At 40.2% G+C, this 21,142-nt stretch overlaps 1 protein-coding gene across 1 annotated transcript in view; it reads right to left on the bottom strand.

Moving 5' to 3' along the window:
• DNAH6 (dynein axonemal heavy chain 6) overlaps window positions 1-18,591 on the bottom strand; it is a gene marked incomplete at its 5' end in the record, with an annotated part of 237,814 nt that extends 219,223 nt beyond the window's left edge. The window contains 8 exons of the mRNA XM_089670117.1: window positions 1,847-2,002; window positions 3,791-3,916; window positions 8,700-8,813; window positions 8,955-9,119; window positions 10,550-10,745; window positions 11,418-11,514; window positions 13,944-14,124; window positions 18,472-18,591. Coding sequence (XP_089526243.1) covers window positions 1,847-2,002; window positions 3,791-3,916; window positions 8,700-8,813; window positions 8,955-9,119; window positions 10,550-10,745; window positions 11,418-11,514; window positions 13,944-14,124; window positions 18,472-18,591 — 1,155 coding nt within the window. The remainder of the gene's footprint in view (window positions 1-1,846; window positions 2,003-3,790; window positions 3,917-8,699; window positions 8,814-8,954; window positions 9,120-10,549; window positions 10,746-11,417; window positions 11,515-13,943; window positions 14,125-18,471) is intronic.
• Between the last annotated feature and the right edge of the window lie 2,551 nt (window positions 18,592-21,142).

Genomic DNA, 21,142 nt, shown 5'->3' with positions numbered 1-21,142 from the left:
GAATTTTTAAACATTTTTTTTTACATTTTTATTTTTTTTTTATATTATTATTTATTTTATTATTTATTTATTTTTTTACATACTGTCACCCTAACAGTACAGTGTCACCATGGTGACACTGTACTACTTTTGGGGGGTGATGACGATTTTTTTTTTTTACACTGATTGCTTTTACACCCATATAGGATGTAAAAGCAATCATTTCTCTTTCTCTCTGTCTGCATTCTTGCAGCCATTAAGAACTACTGAGTGAGCTGTGATTGGTCACAGCTTGTCAGATGGTACAAGGCTGTTGTGACTAACCTTGTACCATGTGACCTCTGTGATCATTCACAAATTTCACATGTAGCAAGCAATGATGTCAGAAGTGACATCTTGCTTACTACTTTGCATGTGATCACTGATTGGCCAATCAGTGATCATATGATCGGGACCTCGTACAGAGGTCCCGTCCGACGATCAGTGTTTCACTGTGTCCGGAGGACACAGCAGGCACCGGATCGCGGTGCTGCGCGCTCCCGGGGAGCGCGCACAAGCAGGGTGTGGGGAGGCCGTTTATAAACGGCCACCCGACCCTGCAGTGCCACCGTCTGGCCGTTTATATACAACGGCCGGTCGGGAAGTGGGTAAATACAGTGTTCCATTTGTGGTGCTCACATACAGTTTAGTTCCACTTTAAGGAGTGGACATTCCTAAGCAGATGGCATTTGCATGCAGACTGCCCTAGGTAATGCCCACCTGTCATGTTGAGCCCCTATGAAATTAAATGCAAAGAAGAAAAGGGGCAAGACAGAAAGGCTGGACAGGAAAAGGCTAAATGATGCTGGATGTCCTCCAGTTTAGAAATAAGGCAGGCTCTCTGTGAGAAGCTTGAGACATGTGTGGTAAAATCAGATTAAGCATTTTCAGTAAATGAGAAGAGCCTGTACAAATGTGCAGTTTAAAGTGGACCTATCAATAAAATTCACATTGCATGTGAATCCACTGGGCAAACATCTGCAATATGAAATCGCTTCATCCTATTTTGAGTTAAAACATTTATTTCTTTGTTGGTATGAATAAAATAATGTTACTCAGCTGATACATGTTACCTATGGCCTAAGCAAACATCCACTGACATCTGACTTTTAGGAGGATTAAGATAATTTCACATATTGACTTTAAATTTGCCTTAAATTTCAGACCTGGATAGACAAATATACAAATCCTTTGACACGGAAAAAACTCCCATATGTGTATTTTTTCGGTGTATTTAGTTATTAGCCTTAAGTCTAAAACAATTTGTTTTAAAGCGGTTGTAAACCTTAGACATGAAATATGAACCAAGCATATCCATCTATAGTGTGTACTTGTCTTAATCCAGAGCACTAAAGCTCTGGGCTGAAATTTGTATGTTTCACCAGGGGACCTTGATTTTCTTTTTTTCCTGACACCAACAAAAAGGTGTCAGAGGAGGGACCTACAGCACACAGCATGTGATTGACAGTCTCAGCTCTGTTCCTGTGTGCTGTGTGAAATGGGGAGGGTGTTTCTTCCCTCAAATCAACTCTCAGAGCTCTTCTCACTGAGTTCTGCAGACTGTAATTTCATGTCTTCTCTCCCTTTTTTCTGAAAGCTCAGACACGCTTTATAAAATCTGGACTTTGAAAGGATGTGGAGAAGAGAAAACACAGAAAAACAGGTACAACTTATATAGAAAGATTTGCTTCATCTCTGTTTATCACCTGAGTTCACTTAACCGGGTATGTGTAAAGGTTTACAACTACTTTAATGTACACGGCACTTTTAATCAGTACACCTTTTAAATGACAGCCTAGAACTGTACAACTTAGGAAAATATTCTCACAGTCAGGGGCGTGATCACCAGTCGAGGACAAGCACCAAGGTATTCATAAGCATAGGTGTACTGAGACAAAGCCATCCGGGCCACACAATTATCCAGATCAAGGTCCCAATAATAGCGCAACTGTCTCTGCCACTCAAAGCTGTCAATGCTGCTAACCTAAATTTAAAAAACAAAAAACAAAAACAAAATTATATAACACAAAAAAAAAACCTTTAACTTTATCTGAAAGGAAATATTGGGTCAGATTTGTGTAAGTAAATGTCATCATAAAGCAGTTTGTTTCAATGTTTTACCTCTATATACCCTGTTTTGAAAATGGCACATCCATTACAACTACTGTTTTATATATTTTGTTATTTCATTTAACTCTTTCATATTACTTATTCTGCTTACTGGGCAAACTGCGTTTTAGCTAATGCATCTTTGCACTGGTGTATATCTGAAAACCTGCAATCTTACGATGTGCTGTATATGCAATTAGATGTCATCGTCTGGCCTTTTTGACTGTCATATCCATCACATAAAACTTGCTTAGTGACTTCCTGCATTACTATGAAGGTCCCACGTCTCAAGCCATTGACTCAGATCAATAAACAAAACGGTCATGTCAGCAGTGATACACAAAATGCATTTAAGTCTCTCATCCCTCAATTGTTCCCATAAAATTATTTATGTTAATGAAAAAACAAAATAAATATGGACAGATTTTGCTTTTTCCAGATAAATACAGCACATAGCTCACTTTTTTCAGGCTTACTATTGTGGCAGGCACAAGGAGCATAAACTGAAAGGGTAGATCTGTTGTACAATAAATTAAGGATATTATACAGTAAGTTAAATAGAGAAAGAGAGGGAGAGAAAAAAAATAATACAAACATTGATTAGAATAACAGCCCTACAGATATCTTGTCACTATAAAGCCAAGCTGGTAATATTGCCCCCCCACTAATGCCCCCTTCATGACTTTTCCATCAAGATCAATAATACAATTATCAGTCCCTCCACTCAGGCAGGGTACTAGGTGTAATCTTAGACTCTGACCTGTCCTTTCAGCCCCAAATCTGAATACTGTCAAAAGCTTGCAGACTACACCTCTGTAAAATCTCTAAAAGTGGCCCCCTTTTTAGGTAATGAAAGTACAAGCTACTCATTCACTCTTTTGTTATCTCTCGCCTTGACTATAGCCACTCCCTTCTCATTGGCCTACCTCTCCATAGGCTACCCCTCTTCAGTCTATCATGACCAGTCTTACCAACTGCTTAGTTTCTGCCAATCTCTCCACTAGTTTCCCATTGCCCAGCAAATTAAATTCAAAATACTAACAACATGCAAAGCCATTGACAACCTTTCCCCAAGCTACTTTACGAATCTTGTCTCCAAATATCACCCAAACCGTCCTCTGCACTCCTTTCATGACCTCCTGCTTTTAATACAAATAGTTACATAGTTAGTCAGGTCAAAAAAAGACAAAAGTCCATCCAGTTCAACCATTAAAAAAAAAGTTATAATCCTACATCCACTGTTGATCCAGAGGAAGGCAAAAAAGCCCAGCAAAGCATGATCCAATTTGCTCCTGCAAGGAAAAAATCGCCTTCCTGATCCCCCGAGATGCAATCAGATATTCCCTCCAGATTCCAGATATACTTTTAATTCTTCCATCAGCTCATCCCTCACAGTTATTACCTTTTGTACCACTTGTCCCACCCTATTAGATTGTAAGCTTTTATGCGCAGGGCTTTCTTAACTCTCTCCCTTTAGATTGTAAACTGTCTCCCTTTAGATTGTAAAGCGGCTGTGAAAAGTAATATAAACTTTGTACTATAATAATAATAATTTGCTTATTATTGTAAAATAAATTTGCTACAGGTATTGCTTTTGAAAACCTACACATATTCATATAAGAAATTGGATGAGTCATGCATTTATGACAAAGGGTTGCATTACCTGGTCCTTTACAAGGTCACTGACAATGTCTCTTGCATGTACATCAATTGTTATTAGTGCAGTTATAATATTTCTATGCAAAGTAGGAAGATGGCCTCGGACAAGCCCAGCTAAAGCATTTAATCTCTAAAGTGAAAATAGGAAAAACAGTTACAATTTTAAAAGTGTAAAACATCTGTGCATTTAAGTAAAAGTTACTTGACATTGATGCACCCTGGGTCATTTTATTATAAGGGCTCTTGCACATGGCCATAATTTGTAGAATATACAAGGGTCGTTCAAGTCAAACCAGGACTTTGAATTTTGCAGGTATAAAAAGTGATACCAGTATGGCGGTACTACACACAGTACTAAGTGTGTCCTATTACTGATAGGTGGTGCACATGTCATGGGCCAGTCCAGAGACCGTTAATTAAGATGGCAGACAACAGTGTTAGTATGTGCATGGAACAGCGTGTGGTGATGAAGTTTCTTGTGAACAAAGGCATAAAACCCACGGATATCTACAGAAGACTTCAAGCACAGTACGGTGATGAGACGCTCAGCCGCAGTAATTCTAGGTTCACACCTATGTGTTTTATGTTCTTTTGCAGAAACATACAACAGGCTAATTGGGACAGGTTCACATGTCCGCGTTTTCACTCAGTGCATATTTTGGAAAGGGTCAGAGACTTTTTTAAACGCAAACTGTTGCATTTTTGGTTCTATAGACTTCAATGGGGACGCTGCAGAAAAGCATGTAGTGCGTTTTTGATGCATTTTGCTTTTTAACCTACTCAGCAACAAGTTTTAAAAAAAAACACAAAATGCATCAAAAACGCATATGCAAAATGCACCACAAAACGCACTGCAGAAATGGATCAAATGCAAACTGCATTGGTGCGAACCTAGCCTAAGACATTTGAATGCTGTAAACATTTCAAAGATGGCCGTACATCCGTCAGTGAAAATCCCAGTCATGGTGGTTCCCAGCCCACAGCAGTCATTCCTGTGACCATTCAGTGCATGGAACGCCTGATCCTGGATAACCGATGCATGACCTGTCGTAAACGTGCACAAGAGATGAATCTTTCTGTAGAAATGGTGAACACTGTGAATATTTATCAGGCACACTGACAAATATTTCTATGCCAAAGCTTTCCAGGCATTAGTTAAACGCTGGGATAAGTGTACAAATGAAGTATGTGGAAAAATAAATGCAGTTTGCACTTCATGAAATTTGTTCTTGTACTATATAAACTCAAAAGTCCCAGTTTAACTTGAACACCCCTCATAGGTATACAGAGTAAAAGACAGTTGTAGTCCTGGTGTGCAGCATATTGTTACCCTTAAGAATGAATTACAGAAAATGCTGTGCGCACCTATACATGCATAACAACCGACGCAAGTGTTTATTTGTACACGCATACAAGTGTATTTTTCAAAACGTACAGTATAATTATGAATCTAGATACTAACACAGGGGTTAAAATTTCGAGTCCAGACCTACTAGCCAGGCACAAACCTTACTCGTGTCCCCCAAGGCGGTGGAGAGCGGGCCTCGTGTCCCCCAAGGAGGTGTAGAGCGGGCCTTGTGTCCCCCAAGGCAGTGGAGAGCAGGCCTCGTGTCCCCCAAGGAGGTGTAGAGCGGGCCTCGTGTCCCCCACGGCGGTGGAGAGCGGGCCTCGAGTCCCCCGCGGTGGTGGAGAGGGTGTCTCCTCTCAGCGTAGGAGAGCGGACCTCTCCTGCACATGTCCCCTCAGCGGCTGCCACTGTAATGGCGATGCTGCGGAAACCGGAAGTTGTAAACCGGAACTCAGCTTCACAATGAGGCATGGAGCACATGTGCAGTCGCTCCATGCTTTTCATCTGTGCTTGCCGCTTGCAGCCGCTCGCCACAGAGGAATTTCTCCTCGCATTTGGCGAGCGGGCGAGCAGATTTTTCAAGCCCTGTACTAACGGATATAGTAGAAGCAAGTTACTTAATCTAACAAGTGACTGGCTGCATGCACAATAGTTCCTTTCTCAGAGATTGCGTTTAATGCTATAAAAGGCAGAGTCAATAAAAATGACAAGAAACAACTTGCAAGATTTGTTTCAAACCGATGAAACATTTCCAATTTACACATAACTGTTAAGTGCATCTGTGCCCAGGCAATGGACTATAGTTATTATTATATTCTTAACAAGCTGTAAAATAGCTTTAAGGCCCCAATCAGACAAGCATGAAAAACAAGCGGACCTGAATGGAAGGTCCATGCAGCCCCATGGACAGGCGGGTGTAAGCAAACTTGTGTCCGTTTACATCCGCCTACCTCCGACTCTGATCAGGTCCACTAAAAATTATAGAAGATGACTATTCCAATTTGACAGGCTGGATCGGAGGCCTATAGAGCACAACATGTTCTGTCTTTGTCCATTCTGCATAAACAGATGGACACGAATGTGACATCCATCCTGCTCTGCTCTGATCAGCAGGGATAAAATCACAGATCCCCTGCTGATCAGGGCAGAATCAGGCCCATGTGAAAGGGGCCTTAAATTGACAATTTCTGACTTCTCTAGCTGTATCCTCAAGATCACAACAAAGATTACGTTTGTTTTGATTGGTTCCTGAAGGCTGGTGACATATGAGCATTTTTTTTTCTTCGCAGGGACTAATTGCTGGTACAAATCGCTAATGCCAGTAATTAGCAGCGATTTGTAGCTAGTGGTTTAACCGTAGAGTAGCTGGCTGTTTGCTACAATAGTGGGTTGTGGTTTGCTACAAATCACTCTCCTTCAGTAATTTGCAGTTGAAAAAAGCAATTGCTGCAACATTTCACAGGAAAGCATTAAGAACAATTGTCAGTATCGGTTCTGCCAGCAAGATGAAACACTGATGAATCTTGATCACTTAGCAACCAAGCGACAAATCACGTGCACTATCAGCCTGGGTTCACATTTGTGCAGTGAGGCATATTGCGTGTGATTTGCACAGGAACCGCACCGCATTCCTGTGCAAATCACATGCAAATTCTGTTCGGTGAGATTTGAGCCATACATTTTGTATGGCTCAAATCGCACCGCATCTGCACCAAAAAGGTGCAGGACCCTTTTTTGAGCCACACTAGAATCAGATCACATGGGTATTCACACCTATGCAATCTGATTTTGCACATCGCACCGCGTTTTGCGGACTGATTTCAGGATGTTGTTAACCACTTCCCGTCCCATGTACATAAACAGCCGAACGGGAGTAGTGCAGGAGCAGGTGGCTGTTTATAAACGTCCTCCCGCATTCCCTGCCTGTGCGTGCTCCCTGGGAGAATGCGCACAGAGATCCGGTGCCCGCTGTATCCTCCAGACACAGCGGAACACGAATCACTCTACGGGACCTCTGTGTGAGGTCCCAATCATGTGATCACTGATTGGCCAATCAGTGATCACATGAATAGTAGTAAGCAAGATGTCACTTCCTGACATCATTGCTTACTACTTGTGAAATCTGTGAATGACCACAGAGGTCTCATGGTAGAAGGCTATTCACAACAGCCTTGTACCATGTGACAAGCTGTGACCAATCACAGCTCACTCAGTATTTCGCAATGGCTGCAAGAATGCAGCCAGAGAGAAGGAGAAATGATTGCTTTTACAGCCTTTATGGGTATAAAAGCAATCAGTGTATACAAAAAAAAACAAAACAATCTTCATCACCCCCCACAAGTAGTACAGTGTCACTGTACTGCTAGGGTGAAAGTGTGTTAAAAAAAAAACATAAATATTAATCTAAAAAAAAATAAAAATGTAAAAAAATGTTTTGAAAAATTATAATTTTTGGTTATAAACTAATTTGGGTTATAATTTATTTTTAGTAAAAAGGTAGTTGAATACATTTTGGCCAAGATTTATAAAGAAAGATTATTTATTTGCAAAATGTTATAAGAGAAACACTTTTTTTTTCAAAATGTTTGGACTTTTTCATTTATATAGCAAAAAAAAAAAATCCCAGTGGTGAATAAATACCACCAAAATAAAGTTTTATCTGTCTCAAAAAAATGCTAAAAAATTCATATGAGTACAGTGTTGCATAACCGCGCAATTTTCATTCAAAGTGTGATAGCACTGAAAGATGAAAATTGGCCTGGGCAGGAAGGGGGTGAAAGTGTCCAGACCAGTGGCGGACTGACCATTTGGAAACTCGGGCACTGCCCGAGGGCCTGGGGTCAGTAGGGGGCCCCATGAGATGCCCCTGGTACCTTTTTCATAGGTTTTTTGGAGTTTGGGCAAGGGCACAGGGGCCCCATGATCCCTTATTGCCCGGGGGCCCCATGAGTTGTCAGTCCGCCCCTGGTCCAGACTTGAAGTTGTTACCACATACACCCATAGCGGTTCGCATGAACAGGGTACGATTGCGATGCGATGCAGAATTCGCACAGAAACCACTGCAAATTCCACAACGCATCAGTGTGAACCCAGGTTTAGTAATCCCATAAAAAATCATTAAATGTTTCTAATCTTTTAAACAATGGGTGGGGAGGAATAATTGTTGCAAGAAAGTCAACCATGTGTCATCAGCTTAGAAATATATGCGGTTTGTTTACATTTATTGGCTGGCAGCCTGTCAAGAATCTGTTCTACAATGAAAATAACTGAGATTTCAATGTCTTTCTTGTAAATAATGATGATAATGTACATCACTCCACAATTCCTATAGCTACAGGTGTGAATGAGCGCTTGATTTAAAATGCTTTTACTGCTTGTTCGGAATATGTAAACATTTTAGTGCGCACAGTCTGGGCTTAAGTTCACTTCAAGAATATACTTGAATAAAACAATAAACAGGAAATACTGAAAGACATTACACAATTACTGACATCAAATGGTGTGGGAAAATCTAGTAAAATGCATCTTCAAGATAGCATGTGATCTGTAGTATATACGAACTTACCTCAAAATTAACCTTTTCAAAATCAGCCACTGAACTCGAATTTTCCTCGCCATCCCCTTCAAGGCAATGGGTGAGATCTCTGCACCACATGAGCTGAGAAATTGTCAGCACCACCTATAAAGCAAATAATAAAGTGCCAAACAAGTGAACTATCGTACTGTGAATTTCAAGTGAACTGTTAATAAAGTCTTTTTTTCTATTGAATATATGAGCTGCAATGGTTTATGCTAGCTTTATTTATAGCATATATATTACCTGAGAGGGATGTCCAGCAACTACCCACTCCACTCTGCTTTTATTCTGATAATCAGCGATAGCAGCTTTACTTAGACGTCTAAGAGAGCTGAACATAGCCTCCTCCACCTTGCCCAACCAGTCTTCAACATTTCCTCTGGCCTTGAGCCCTTTGCCCAAGCTCACCTAGTAAAAAACAGTTACATCATTTACTGTCAGCAGAAATATACTATGAAAATGTTGAGAACAAAAAGGAACACAAACCCTAAAAGATAAGAGAGAAAAAATATAGCAAAAGAAAAATATACCTAAAAGGTATCATGTTGTGCTTTTTTTTTGTTTTGGAATGATGAGCAGCTGCATTATGTTTTAACCACTTGCCCTCCAGAGGATTTATATCCCTTCCTGACCAGCCCATTTTTTGATATGGTGCTGCGTTACTTTGACAATTATACGGTCATACAATGCTGCATAAATGTTATATAAATTTAGACCAAAAATGTATTCTGCTACATGTCTTTGCTAGAAAAAAAATCCCAATACATGTAAATTAATTGGTTTACGTGAACGTTATAGCGTCTACAAATGGCGGTATATATCCTGGATTTTTTTTTTTTCGTAATACTAGTAATGGCAGCGATCAGCAACTTATAGCGGGACTGCGGAACTGTGGCAGGCATTCTGGCACTGGGGGGAACTGACGCCACTGACATTCCCAGTGACACTAATACAATGATCAGTGCTAATAAAAAGCACTGACACTGTACTAATGACACTGAGCAAGGAAGGGGTTAACATTTGGGGCGATCAGAGGGTTAACTGTGTGCTGTTTTACTGTGTTGTCTGTGTGTGCTTTACTGTGTAAGCATGCTGCTTTGTATTGCTCTGCAGGTAAATAATTACAATGTTATCCAGTCATATTGTTGTGCGCAGTACATTCCACTCCAATAGGCATTCATTACAGCTGAGCATAAATTTTTCATATATTTGAATAAAGGTTATATATTTTAGATTCATCAATTGGCCAGATGGTGCGTAGGGAAACACACCCTCGTCCAGTATAGAAATGCAAAATATTAAAGCCAGAGGGTCAACATAACAGCAAGGCAAACAGAATTTCAGCTGGAAGGCTCAGCAATAGCAGCCTTCATGTTTCATCACCCTTAAATGTATATGTAAAGTCCAAACATGTTCTTTTAATTTTTCATTTTTTTAGCCATATATTTCCCATTGGAGAAACCTCACTTCACTTCTTGTCCTGCAGACCCAACAGAAAGTGAAAGGAAATATCTTCAAAGTAAGTAAAATCCCCTTTTAGACTGTTGTCAGAACACTTGTCCCCATCTAAAGATGTTCCTTCGATTCCCACTGTTCTGATGACAAAGCAAATGTTTGACTGTCGCTCATGTTTAGTGCTGGTGAGAGCAGTCACTGCCTACACAATCAAGTTAACCAAAATTTGGATGTTTACCAATATCACTATAATACCTATATCACAGATATGCATAAATAATTCTCTGAAAGTTCTGAACATTCTTTGCAAGTGGTACAAATAGATCTTTCATAAAGCAGCCCCATGTTTTCAGCTCATAAAAGGTCCAAAAAACAAGCCTTACTCTCTCTCCTTCAGGCGATAACATGGCCAATATATCATTGGTGAAAACTTTCTCCTGGTCCCCATCTGATGGTGCAGTGGCAAACTCAAGTCTGGCAATTGCATCAAAGCACTTCCTTAAATGAGGCTGGACAGCCTGTGGATTGCGTGTCTGGGCTAGTATTTCTAATAATTCATCATTAGAAAGGAAGTAAAACCTGTATAAAAATACAATGCAGATACCAAGATCAACACTTGAATTCACAAAGAGTGTCGCAGAATCTAAACCAAGGGTCCTTAATCACTTCAGTCCATCAACCCCTTTATAAAGTTTCAGACTGTTCATCAACCCCATCAATATAAATGTTATAAACTCTACTTTAACTAAAGCCTTGTACACACAGGCCGAAAATAAGCCTAAATCAGCTGGTTCAGCAGGAATTTCAGCCCATGTGTACAGATGTCTGTTCTACAAAAGTTGTGCTCAAGGCCAGCTTCTGTCATACGGGCATGCTGGAAAAACCAGCATCCGACCCAAATCTGATCAGTTTGTTCTGGTGTTGAGAGGGGATCGCTGCACTAACATCACTTGTGTTAGTACAGCAATCTCTAATTTTTTTACATTCAGTCTGATGAGTTGGACGGAAAAAAAAACTGTCTGGATTATAATAACTGCTCTGCATGGACAAACAAAAGGTTTGCTTTAGGTTCATAACAAATTTCTATTATCAAATCAATACAGTTATCTAGGGTTCTCTCACTCATTCTGAGAATTTCCATTGTGTTCAGCCTGTTTTTTTTCAAGCAGCTGCAATTTAAAGTAGTAAAACAAATAATGCACAGTGAAGTGGGGACAATCGACTTAATTAAGAATGAAGTTTGTTAGTGACCTTGGGAACACAACACGTTTGGATTCCAAATAAGCCTCCAGGCATTTCTGAATCTGATCAAGGAGTGTGTTGTTATTCTGAAATGTCTCCAGAAGACCTGAGCAGGAAGGAACATTATATTAATTAAATCATTTCCAGTAGCCTCACTCATTATGCAATATAAAAAAAAATAACAAGCTGTGTGGTTAAGATGTATGTATTATGCAACATTATATCTAATAGAAAACTATCTATTAATAAACTTCTAGCACACAGATGATACATTTAGTGCAGGAATTATTGATGTTGAGATAATGATTCTGCTGCTGCGCATTCTCTGACAGCTCTAGCGTACCCTTTACTGCTCCTCTTCATAAAAATCGTACTCAAGGGAATAAGACTTTTTGGGGGTAGTAAACTGCAAGCTCTTGGTTTGTTTGAAACAGACCAAAACAGAAAACAGGGAAATAAAACATCACCACTGACCATATGTCAAGCAAAATAAGTCTTGTGTTTCCATGCTTTTTGTTTTGTTTCTTTGGTTTTGTTTTTTTGTTTCTCTATATCCATGTAAACATTTTCATTATGGAGTTGGCCTTTAACCACTTGCCCTCTTGAGGATTTACCCCCCCTTCCTGACCAGGCCATTTCTTGCGTTATGGCGCTGTGTTACTGTAATTGACAATGGCGCAGTCATGCAACGCAACACCCAAATGAAATTTATGTCCTTTTTTTCCCCACAAATAGAGCTTTCTTTCAGTGGTATTTGATTGCCTGTGCACTTTTTATTTTTTGTGCTATAAACAGAAAAAGACCAACAATTTTGAAAAAAAACTGTATTTTTGACTTTTTGCTATTAAACATATCCAGTAAAAAAATAAATTTAGGTCAAAATGTATTCTGCTACATGTTTTTGCTAAAAAAAAATCCCAATAGATGTAAATTAATTGGTTTAGGTGAAAGTTATAGCGTTTACAAATGGCGGTTTATATACTGCAATTTTTTTCTTACTAGTAATGGCGGCGATCAGCGACTTATAGCGGGACTGCGGCGGGTATTCTGACACTGGGGGGGAACTGATCTGGTGTCACTAACATCCCCAGTAACACCAATACAGTGATCAGTGCTAATAAAAAGCACTGACACTGTACTAATGGCACTGGGCAGGAAGGGGTTAACATCTGGAGCGATCAAAGGGTTCACTGTGTGCTGTTTCACTACTTGGGCTGTGTGTATGCTTCACTGTAAGAACACTGTTTTGTATGGCTCTGCTATGCAGGAGCTGACAGGGGAGAGATCTGTGTTTATACACAGGTCTCTCCCCTGTTGGTAATACTCAGCGATCAACAGGTGCAGGCGAGTAATCACCGGCTAGGAGCAGGTGACTGACAGCCGAGGCCGGGAATGGCGGTGCGGGTAGGGTGCGCTCGTGGCTCACGCGTGCCCCCTGCCCGGGAATACAAAATCACATATATATACGTGATTGTGCGCACCCCTGCCGCCCTCTAGCACTATTTCTGCTATAGGAGCAGAAAAAAAAATAGTTTTTGGAGAGTTTTTTGGAGAGGTTTTCCCAGCAGAAAAAACACTAAATGCTCCTAAAAACTCCTAAATGCTACTAAACGTTCCTAACAGCTTGTTTCTAGCTTTTTTCTACCATGTACTATAAGAACACTAATAAAATAAAATGCTCCTAAATGCTACTAAATGCTACTAAACTGCTATTACCAGCATATTTTATCCAGTGTTTTTTCCCCACGTTTTTTGAGCTTTAAAAAAACTTTTATGTGCATGGAGCCTTAAAGTAATTTTTAATTGACTCTAGCGCCATCATTTTTTCCATGTTAACTGCACATGTGTTGAGTTGTGTGTAACTGTAATATTTACAGATATTTACACATTCTCACACAGAACTCCCCCTAACAATGCCTGATTTTTTCTCAAGAAGGACTGAGCCATCTTTGTTCAGGTATTATCCAGCGTCAGCATCTACTTTCTGGACTGAGATACTGGGTCAGAGATGACTAGTCATGAAAATCCTGGAGCTTGAGCAGTTCTTGGATGTCGCAAATGTGGCAGCTCAGCTCCCAGCTGAAGCCTCCCATCTGGTGACTTGTTAAAAAGTTACCATGTTGAATTCTGATCACGGATGGTGGGAAAGGAGGGGTGCTTGGGAGAGGAAATGTTTCCTCCTGGCTGCAGCAGGCTGATGACATTATCTCAGCCTTGGCAAAGTTATCTATTGGATCCCAAAGACAGCTTTTTATTGAGATAAGGTAAATCTTTGTTTTTAATTATATCGGGACATGTCAGGAATTTATATATGCAGACATGTAAATTTATTAACAGGTCCATTTTAACACAATCTCTCTGTCCACCATCAATTATGGATTTTCCAAAACAGACCTCAGGTCAGAACATCTCCCTCTCCTAAATACCACAGTCTATGCCAAGCTTGCTGGAGGTTCTGTTGCAGTTATCAAGCAGGTATTATTTCATTCATGTCGGCCTATGATTCCAACCAGCAAAGCAATAAATAATGTATACCTGGCTGAGTAGCTGCTCTAAGAGCATTAGGCAATCGGTTCACTTTGCGCATTATCTCTTTCCAGGATTTATCCACCTGTAAAAACATCTTGGCTTCAGCAGGTAGTTGCCTTTGGATATCAGGAGCGCTAAAAATGCTTTCTAAGTACAGCCAGTTCCTTTGACAGGTCAGCCACTCATCCTAAAAAAAAGGATAAAGAGGAAAGTGTATGCTAATAACTTTTGGAACATGTGCCAAGTGACATTTTAATGTGCATAGCACATCAAACAATATTAACCAGCCTGGTTTTAGTTCACAAATATTAGATCAGTAAAAGATAAAAAATATATATTTAGAACATCTCTGCAATATATTTCCCCATGTTTTGCCTCTGAAAACACCACAAAGACTGTAAGTACAGAAAAAATTGCTTTCCCAGAAATTCAGTGAGTTGCTAACTTCCAGTAAGAAGCTGACGGCACGGTGCCTCTGCACACTAAAAATTGTTTGTTGGATTCTCTTAAAAAAAATTAAGGCAGCATTTCACATTTGAATTTTGAATTAAATGTCGATCTAAAATATACATTATCAAAACATATTATTTGTAATAAATACAGTGCTACTAAAAAAATACTATAAAAATCGCAAAAAATAGTACAAAATAGTAAAAACAATGAATAATTATGGTGCAATTCAGTGCAAAGTTGCATTTAAATATTCACAGTGCTCTAAAGGGTCGGTGCTCAATCTTCATAGGATAATCCAGAACTGATCTTATTGTTTACCAATTTAATATTTGCAGTAGTGAATACATATAACTAATAAATATTGATGTGAAAGGTGAATAGCAAGTGCAATAATGTATTCAAATATTTACAGTGCCTTAAAAGTGCCCTGTGCTTCAAGTTAGGAATCTACTGTATATGTCCAATCCCCGAAGATAACAAAATTGTACACAGTGCTCCACAACAGTTGCACTCTGCACATTTAAAGTGCCCCCCCCCCCCCCAATATGCAGCACAACCCCCATCCATGAGAAACCTGCGAAACAGCGAAGCCTCACCAGATGATGTTGTGACTCCTTGTTATACAACAGGGTCAAATTGCACTTTATAATCTCCTTAGGACAATTTCCACCGTATGCCAGTCCTTCACCTATATCCAATTGGTGTTATCTCTCATCATATACATTAAAAAGAGAACAAGAGGGGCGCCATAGTTTAAAACCTTTAATTATTTAAAATCAGCATAAAATGTCCAATACTCTACTTACATGTACATGAGCTTCTGCTTGCTCTCATAAGTAAAGCTCAATCATGTATAGCAGCTGGCTACACCACACTGATGTAAGGTTGTGTGCAGGATGACGTCAGTGCCTATAGCCCCACCTGATGTGACGTATATAGAGGATGATAAAAATTTTTTAGCACTGTATTTATTTACTTAATTGATCTTTGATATTGTTGGATATCTGGTACAGCAGCTTTTACTTTTTGAGTGATAGGTGTGATGAAAATTAGCACGTTATTAGTTATCAAATTACCAACACTTACATTTCTGTTTTCAATCAAAAACTAGTACTTGAAAAAAATTCATTAACACCAATAATTCATTGTAAACTATTCTAACGTAACATTCTGTTTTTCCATTTACAAATATTTAGTTGGGATACTTCATTTAAAGTGGTTCTAAAGGCAGAAGGTTTTTTACCTTAATGCGTTTCCTCCCACCCCCCAACCAGCCTCCCCTAAATAATTTCCTGAGCCTGATCACAATCAAGCATTGTGCCCAAAAGCAACAGCCGTCTTTGTCCTCTCTCCCCTCATTGGCCATGTAGGCAGCAGCGGGAGCCTTTGGCTCTTGCTGCTGTCAATCACTGCCTATCAAGAAAGAGTGGGGGCGGGGCCGAACTGCACTCTGTATGTCAATGGACACAAAGAGTATGAGTGCCCCCATAGCAAGCTGCTTGCTATGGCGGCACTCAGGAGATAGGAGGAGCCAGGAGCGTCGGCGGGGGAGCCGAGAAAAGAAGGATCAGGGCTGCTCTGTGCAAAACCATTGCACAGAGCAGGTACTGTATGTATAACATGCTTGTTATTAAAAAAAATTACAATCACTTTAAGTGAGTGGTATGAATTTACAATTTTATGTTGTGTTAACAAAACTTTGCTTGTTTTATTATGAGCGTTTATATAGCACTAAAAATTTTACACAGCACCTTACATACTTTCACATTAGTCTCTGCCCTCAAGGAACTTACAATGGAAGGAAACCCATGCAAACTGTCGTGACCAGGAGAACCCCACTACTGCTAGGCAGAGGAACTAACCACTAAGCCACTTTTAATTAACACTTTTTGTGTATAATATAATTTAATAGTGAAAGCAGGAAAATGCTTTTGGTACTACACTAGAAGAGTTTTTTCCTTATTACCATATACACTGCTCAAAAAAATTAAAGGAACACTTTTTAATCAGAGTATAGTATCAAGTCAATTAAACTCCTGGGAAATTGATCTGGTCAGTTAAGTAGCAGAGGGGGTTGTTATTCAGTTTCAGCTGCTTTGGTGTTAATGAAATTAACAACAGGTGCACTAGATGGGCAAAAATGAGATGACCCCCAAAACAGAAATGGTTTTACAGCCAGGTGGAAGCCACTGACATTTTTTCCCTACTCATCTTTTCTGACTGTTTTACAATAGTTTTGCATTTGGATAAGGTCAGTGTCACTATTGGTAGCATGAGGCGATACCTGGACTCTATAGAGGTTGCACAGGCAGTCCAACTCCTCCAGGATGGCACATCAATACGTGCCATTGCCAGAAGGTTTGCTGTGTCTCCCAGCACAGTCTCAAGAGCATGGAGGAGATTCCAGGAGAAAGGCAGTTACTCTAGGAGAGCTGTACAGGGCCATAGAAGGTACATAACACATCAGCAGGACTGGTATCTGCTCCTTGGTGCAAGGAGGAACAGGATGATCTCTGCCAGAGCCCTACAAAATGACCGCCAGCAGGCCACTGGTGTGAATATCTCTGACCAAACAATCAGAAACAGACTTCATGAGGGTGGCCTGAGGGTCCAATGTCCTCTAGTGGGCCCTATGCTCACTGTCTGGCACCATAGAGCTGGATTGGCATTTTCCATTGAACACCTGAATTGGCAGGACTGCCACTAGCGTCCTGTGCTTTTCACAGATGAGAGCAGGTTCACCCTGAGCACATGTGAGAGACGTGAAAGGTTCTGGAGAAGCTGCGGAGAATGTTATATTGCTTACCCTTAGCATGACCATTTTGGTGGTGGGTCAGTGATGGCCTGGGGAGGCATATCCATTGAGGGACGCACAGACCTCTACAGGCTAGACAATGGCACCCTGACTGCCATTAGGTATCGGGATGAAATCTTTGACCCATTGTCAGACCCTACGCTGGTGCAGTGGGTCCTAGGTTCCTCCTGGTGCACGACAATGCCCGGCCTCATGTGGTAAGAGTATGCAGGCAGTTCCTGGAGGATGAAGGAATTGATACCATTGAATGGCCCCCATGCTCGCCTGACCTAAATCCAATAGAACACCTTTGGGATATCATGTTTCGGTCCATGCCACCAGGTTGCACCTCAGACTGTCCAGGAGCTCAGTGATGACCTGGTCCAGATCTAAGAAGAAATACCCCAGGACACCATCCATCGTCCCCTTAAGGGCATGCCCCAACATTATCAGGCATGCATACAAGCACATGGGGGCCATAAAAACTGCTAAGTACCATTTTGAGTTGCTGCAATGAAATTTCAGCAAAATGGACTAGCCTGCTGCATAATTTTTTCGCTTTGATTTTCAGGGTGTCTTTGAATTCAGTCCTCCGTAGGTTGATAATTTTAATTTCCATCAAATGATGGGGCATCCTTACATTCCTAACACATTACCAAGTCCATATCAATATAGATATCAGCATGATATTTTTCCCCATTGAGATCTTATGTGTTTGCAAAGTGTTCCTTTAATTTTTTTGAGCAGTGTATAACTAAATGTTCAGGATTTATTGTCAAAGAACAATAGAACTATTGCCTTCAATAATAAAATACCAAACACACACAAGTGAAGTCCTCCTAATGCTTCTTTCTAAGGTGGGGTGGCAACTATGTTGCAATGCGCCCACATTCAGAGTTGCCACACTTACGTAGGCTGTGCCAGCTTGCACTACATTGGAATGAAAAATGTTTCAAGGGGCATAACCATCAGCATTGTCAATGCTGATTCATAAGCTCTGCTTACAGCTTTCTGAACAACTTTTGATGCCAAAACCATCCTACTTTAGTCTGTTGTGTCTGAAGGAGAACATTTGTGACACAAATCAAGGAGGATTTGGCTCAGTTAGGGAAGGTAAAGGATGTTTTTTGTTTAATTTATGAGGCTTGTATATTACAAAGTTATTTGATTTGGGGCTTGTTTAGATTGCCATACAGGAGCCTTTAGTTGTACCTTAAGGGAAGATGAAAACCTATGATAATTATATACATTATCACAAACACTATTATGTTAATTGTTTTTACTCACAAGTGTTTGATTAAACAATGCCAAGTTTCTTTGCCATTCATCAACACGTGGCTTGATAGGTCCAACATAACGGGAGGATGCAATAGTCGATATGTTTATAGTGCTATCATCCAGCAGAACCTGAAAAAAAAGAAATTTACGTTGTTAGGTTTCTCTCTCTGCATTCAATTAACATTTGGTATTTGCAATATGGGTACTCTTAATATTAAACTATAGACTCCCAAACACAAGGGGCACATTTATGAAACTCAGAAAGGCTGACATGTGTTCAGTCTCTGAGCCCTGCATATTTTTTATCTTAAAAGCTAAGTTCACCTTTTGAAAATAAATAAATAAATTAATGATCTTTTTTTTTTTTGCAGGTAAAAAAATTCACAGAGCATTGCACACGTGCTCAGCAGATCTTAGGCTCCTTTCAGGATAGCTGTCTGCCTGTACCTCCTGTACAGAGCTGCAATTACTTAAGGGCAGGAAAATCAATGAACTACAAGAGCTTTCACCAGCGCCCTCGTAGTTCATTGAGAACTACAAGCCATCAGCCACAATGGCTAAGGGTACCTGTAGTCTATTCATTCACAGGAAACTGTGAATGAATGACCCAGCCATGTGGGCACTGTTTTCAAATTGTGACAGTGGATGTGGGGTGAGGATCACCTGCCCGTTGTCACAAGGGAGGGGGTCAGCGGAAGAAGTTATAGATGCTGGAACATGTTACAAATTCCACCTCAGAAACAGGTGGAACATTTAACATGTTCCAAAGGTCGACTTATCCTTTACAAATATTTATATAATATACATGTTCCAAATCCATGTTCTTTTCTGATTTAAGAAGTAACTAGGTGGAAAAATGTGCCAATCGACCTACACAAATTTTAAAAATATTTCTTAAAATGTATAGGCATTACATTTAGGAAATTCGTTATTTAAATTTCATGTATATCCAACACTTTTTTCTCTGATTTTTAAATAGAGTAGAGGAGAGTTAGTACCCCTTTCAGTTTATTTTTTTTTTGTCTGTGTCCAGAGACACAATAGAAAGTTAGGGAATATCTCCCAAAGTGAGGGGAATTCTACCCTTGGAGATTTGTTCCACAGGTGTCCTCATTATTATATTTTCACTTGACTCTTGTTGTAGGAACACCTCTAAAAGTTTTTGTCGCTTTTATTCTTGGTGACAATAGTCACTAGTACCAATAGCAAGGTGAATCTCCCCAATAGGGACACAGGCAGCATACAAAATGTACAGAGGGTCAATTAATATATTTGCTTCATAAAAATCATCATAAAAGTTTGCTTGGATAAACTTCTCTTGTTTGTCTGAGGATCCCAAATCTTCTGGTAAAAGATATACATCTGACAGTATGCTCTGAGTGTGTCTAGAAGAGCCTTTTTCAACTAGGGCTGCTCTAGAGATTGGTAGAGGTTCCTTGAAGAATGATTGATATCCTGCCTGACAATGCCTGCATACAGTGCCAGGAAAAGGTCATCCAGCTGTCAGGGCAAAGATACGAAATTGCATCCTACCATGATGGGCTTTGATGGTTCCACTCCCAATAGCAAACCACTTTTCTCTGCATCATTGCACAGCTCCAGATCTACCAGTCAGGTTTCACATGGACCTGGAAGAGCATTGTGGCGTTGTGGGACCTTCTGACTGTATGTTCTCTGCCGCTCCTGGTCTCCTTGTGCTAATTATAAATAGTACTGGACTGGCCAGAGGCAAAAACAAAAGGCACAGCATGCATACCAGCCACAGGTGAGTATGTAGTCTCGTCAAGAGCAGGGGCAGACTGACCATTTAGGCACTCGGGCACTGCCCGAGGGCCCGGGGTCAGTAGGGGGCCCCATGAGATACCCCTGGTACCTTTCATAGGCTTTTTTGGGTGTGGTTTGAGTGTGGGTGAGGACACAGGGGCCCCATGATTTCCTATTGCCCGGGGGCCCCATGAGTTGTCAGTCCGCCGCTGGTCAAGAGGATATTTTGATGATAGGAGGTTATAGGCAGGTGGGAGCAATTTTTAGAGAAGTATTTTTGTATCATTATGTCATGCACTATTTATGCTATATGTTTGATCTATGCTCTATATCCTTTATATATATATATATATATATATATATATATATATATATATATATAATTAATCCCTCAGGTTGTTTACCATCTATCACCATTGCCAATTATTGCTAATTCACTTTAATCCATTGCATGCTCCCCACTGGTTCAGGTATCCATCTGAGGTGCCTGGATTTCCAAGCGCTGGTTGTCACCCCAGATGATCACGTTGTCTCTACTCTTCTTTTATCTTTCTGTCAGAGGTGGTGGTGTCAGTTAATGTATTATTGTGTATTTTGATTATTTTTCTGCAATAAACTTTTTGATTTTTTTCTAGAATCAGCGGTCTGTCCTCATTGGAACCCTTTGACCAATGGGATACCTTTCCCCTGGTTGTTTTTTTTTTTCTTTCTATAGGTTTATTTGGTTCCAAGGACACCACTTTTGGTTTTCATTAGTGAGTCGGCTGTTATTATGTCTATTATTTTGGGGTTATCTTTTTGTTACTTTAATATTGTCTATGGTCTAGGGCAGGGGTGGGCAAACTTTTTGACTTGAGGGCCGCAATGGGTTCATATATTGGACCCGGGGGCCGGACCAAGAGTAGATGAATGATGT

Source organism: Staurois parvus, unplaced genomic scaffold, assembly GCF_062004578.1.
Source record: "Staurois parvus isolate SC_StPar_1 unplaced genomic scaffold, SC_StPar_1.0 ptg000086l, whole genome shotgun sequence".
Lineage (NCBI taxonomy): Eukaryota > Metazoa > Chordata > Amphibia > Anura > Ranidae > Staurois > Staurois parvus.
Note: the sequence above shows the minus strand (reverse complement) of the source record. Positions and strands in the feature narration are given on the sequence as shown.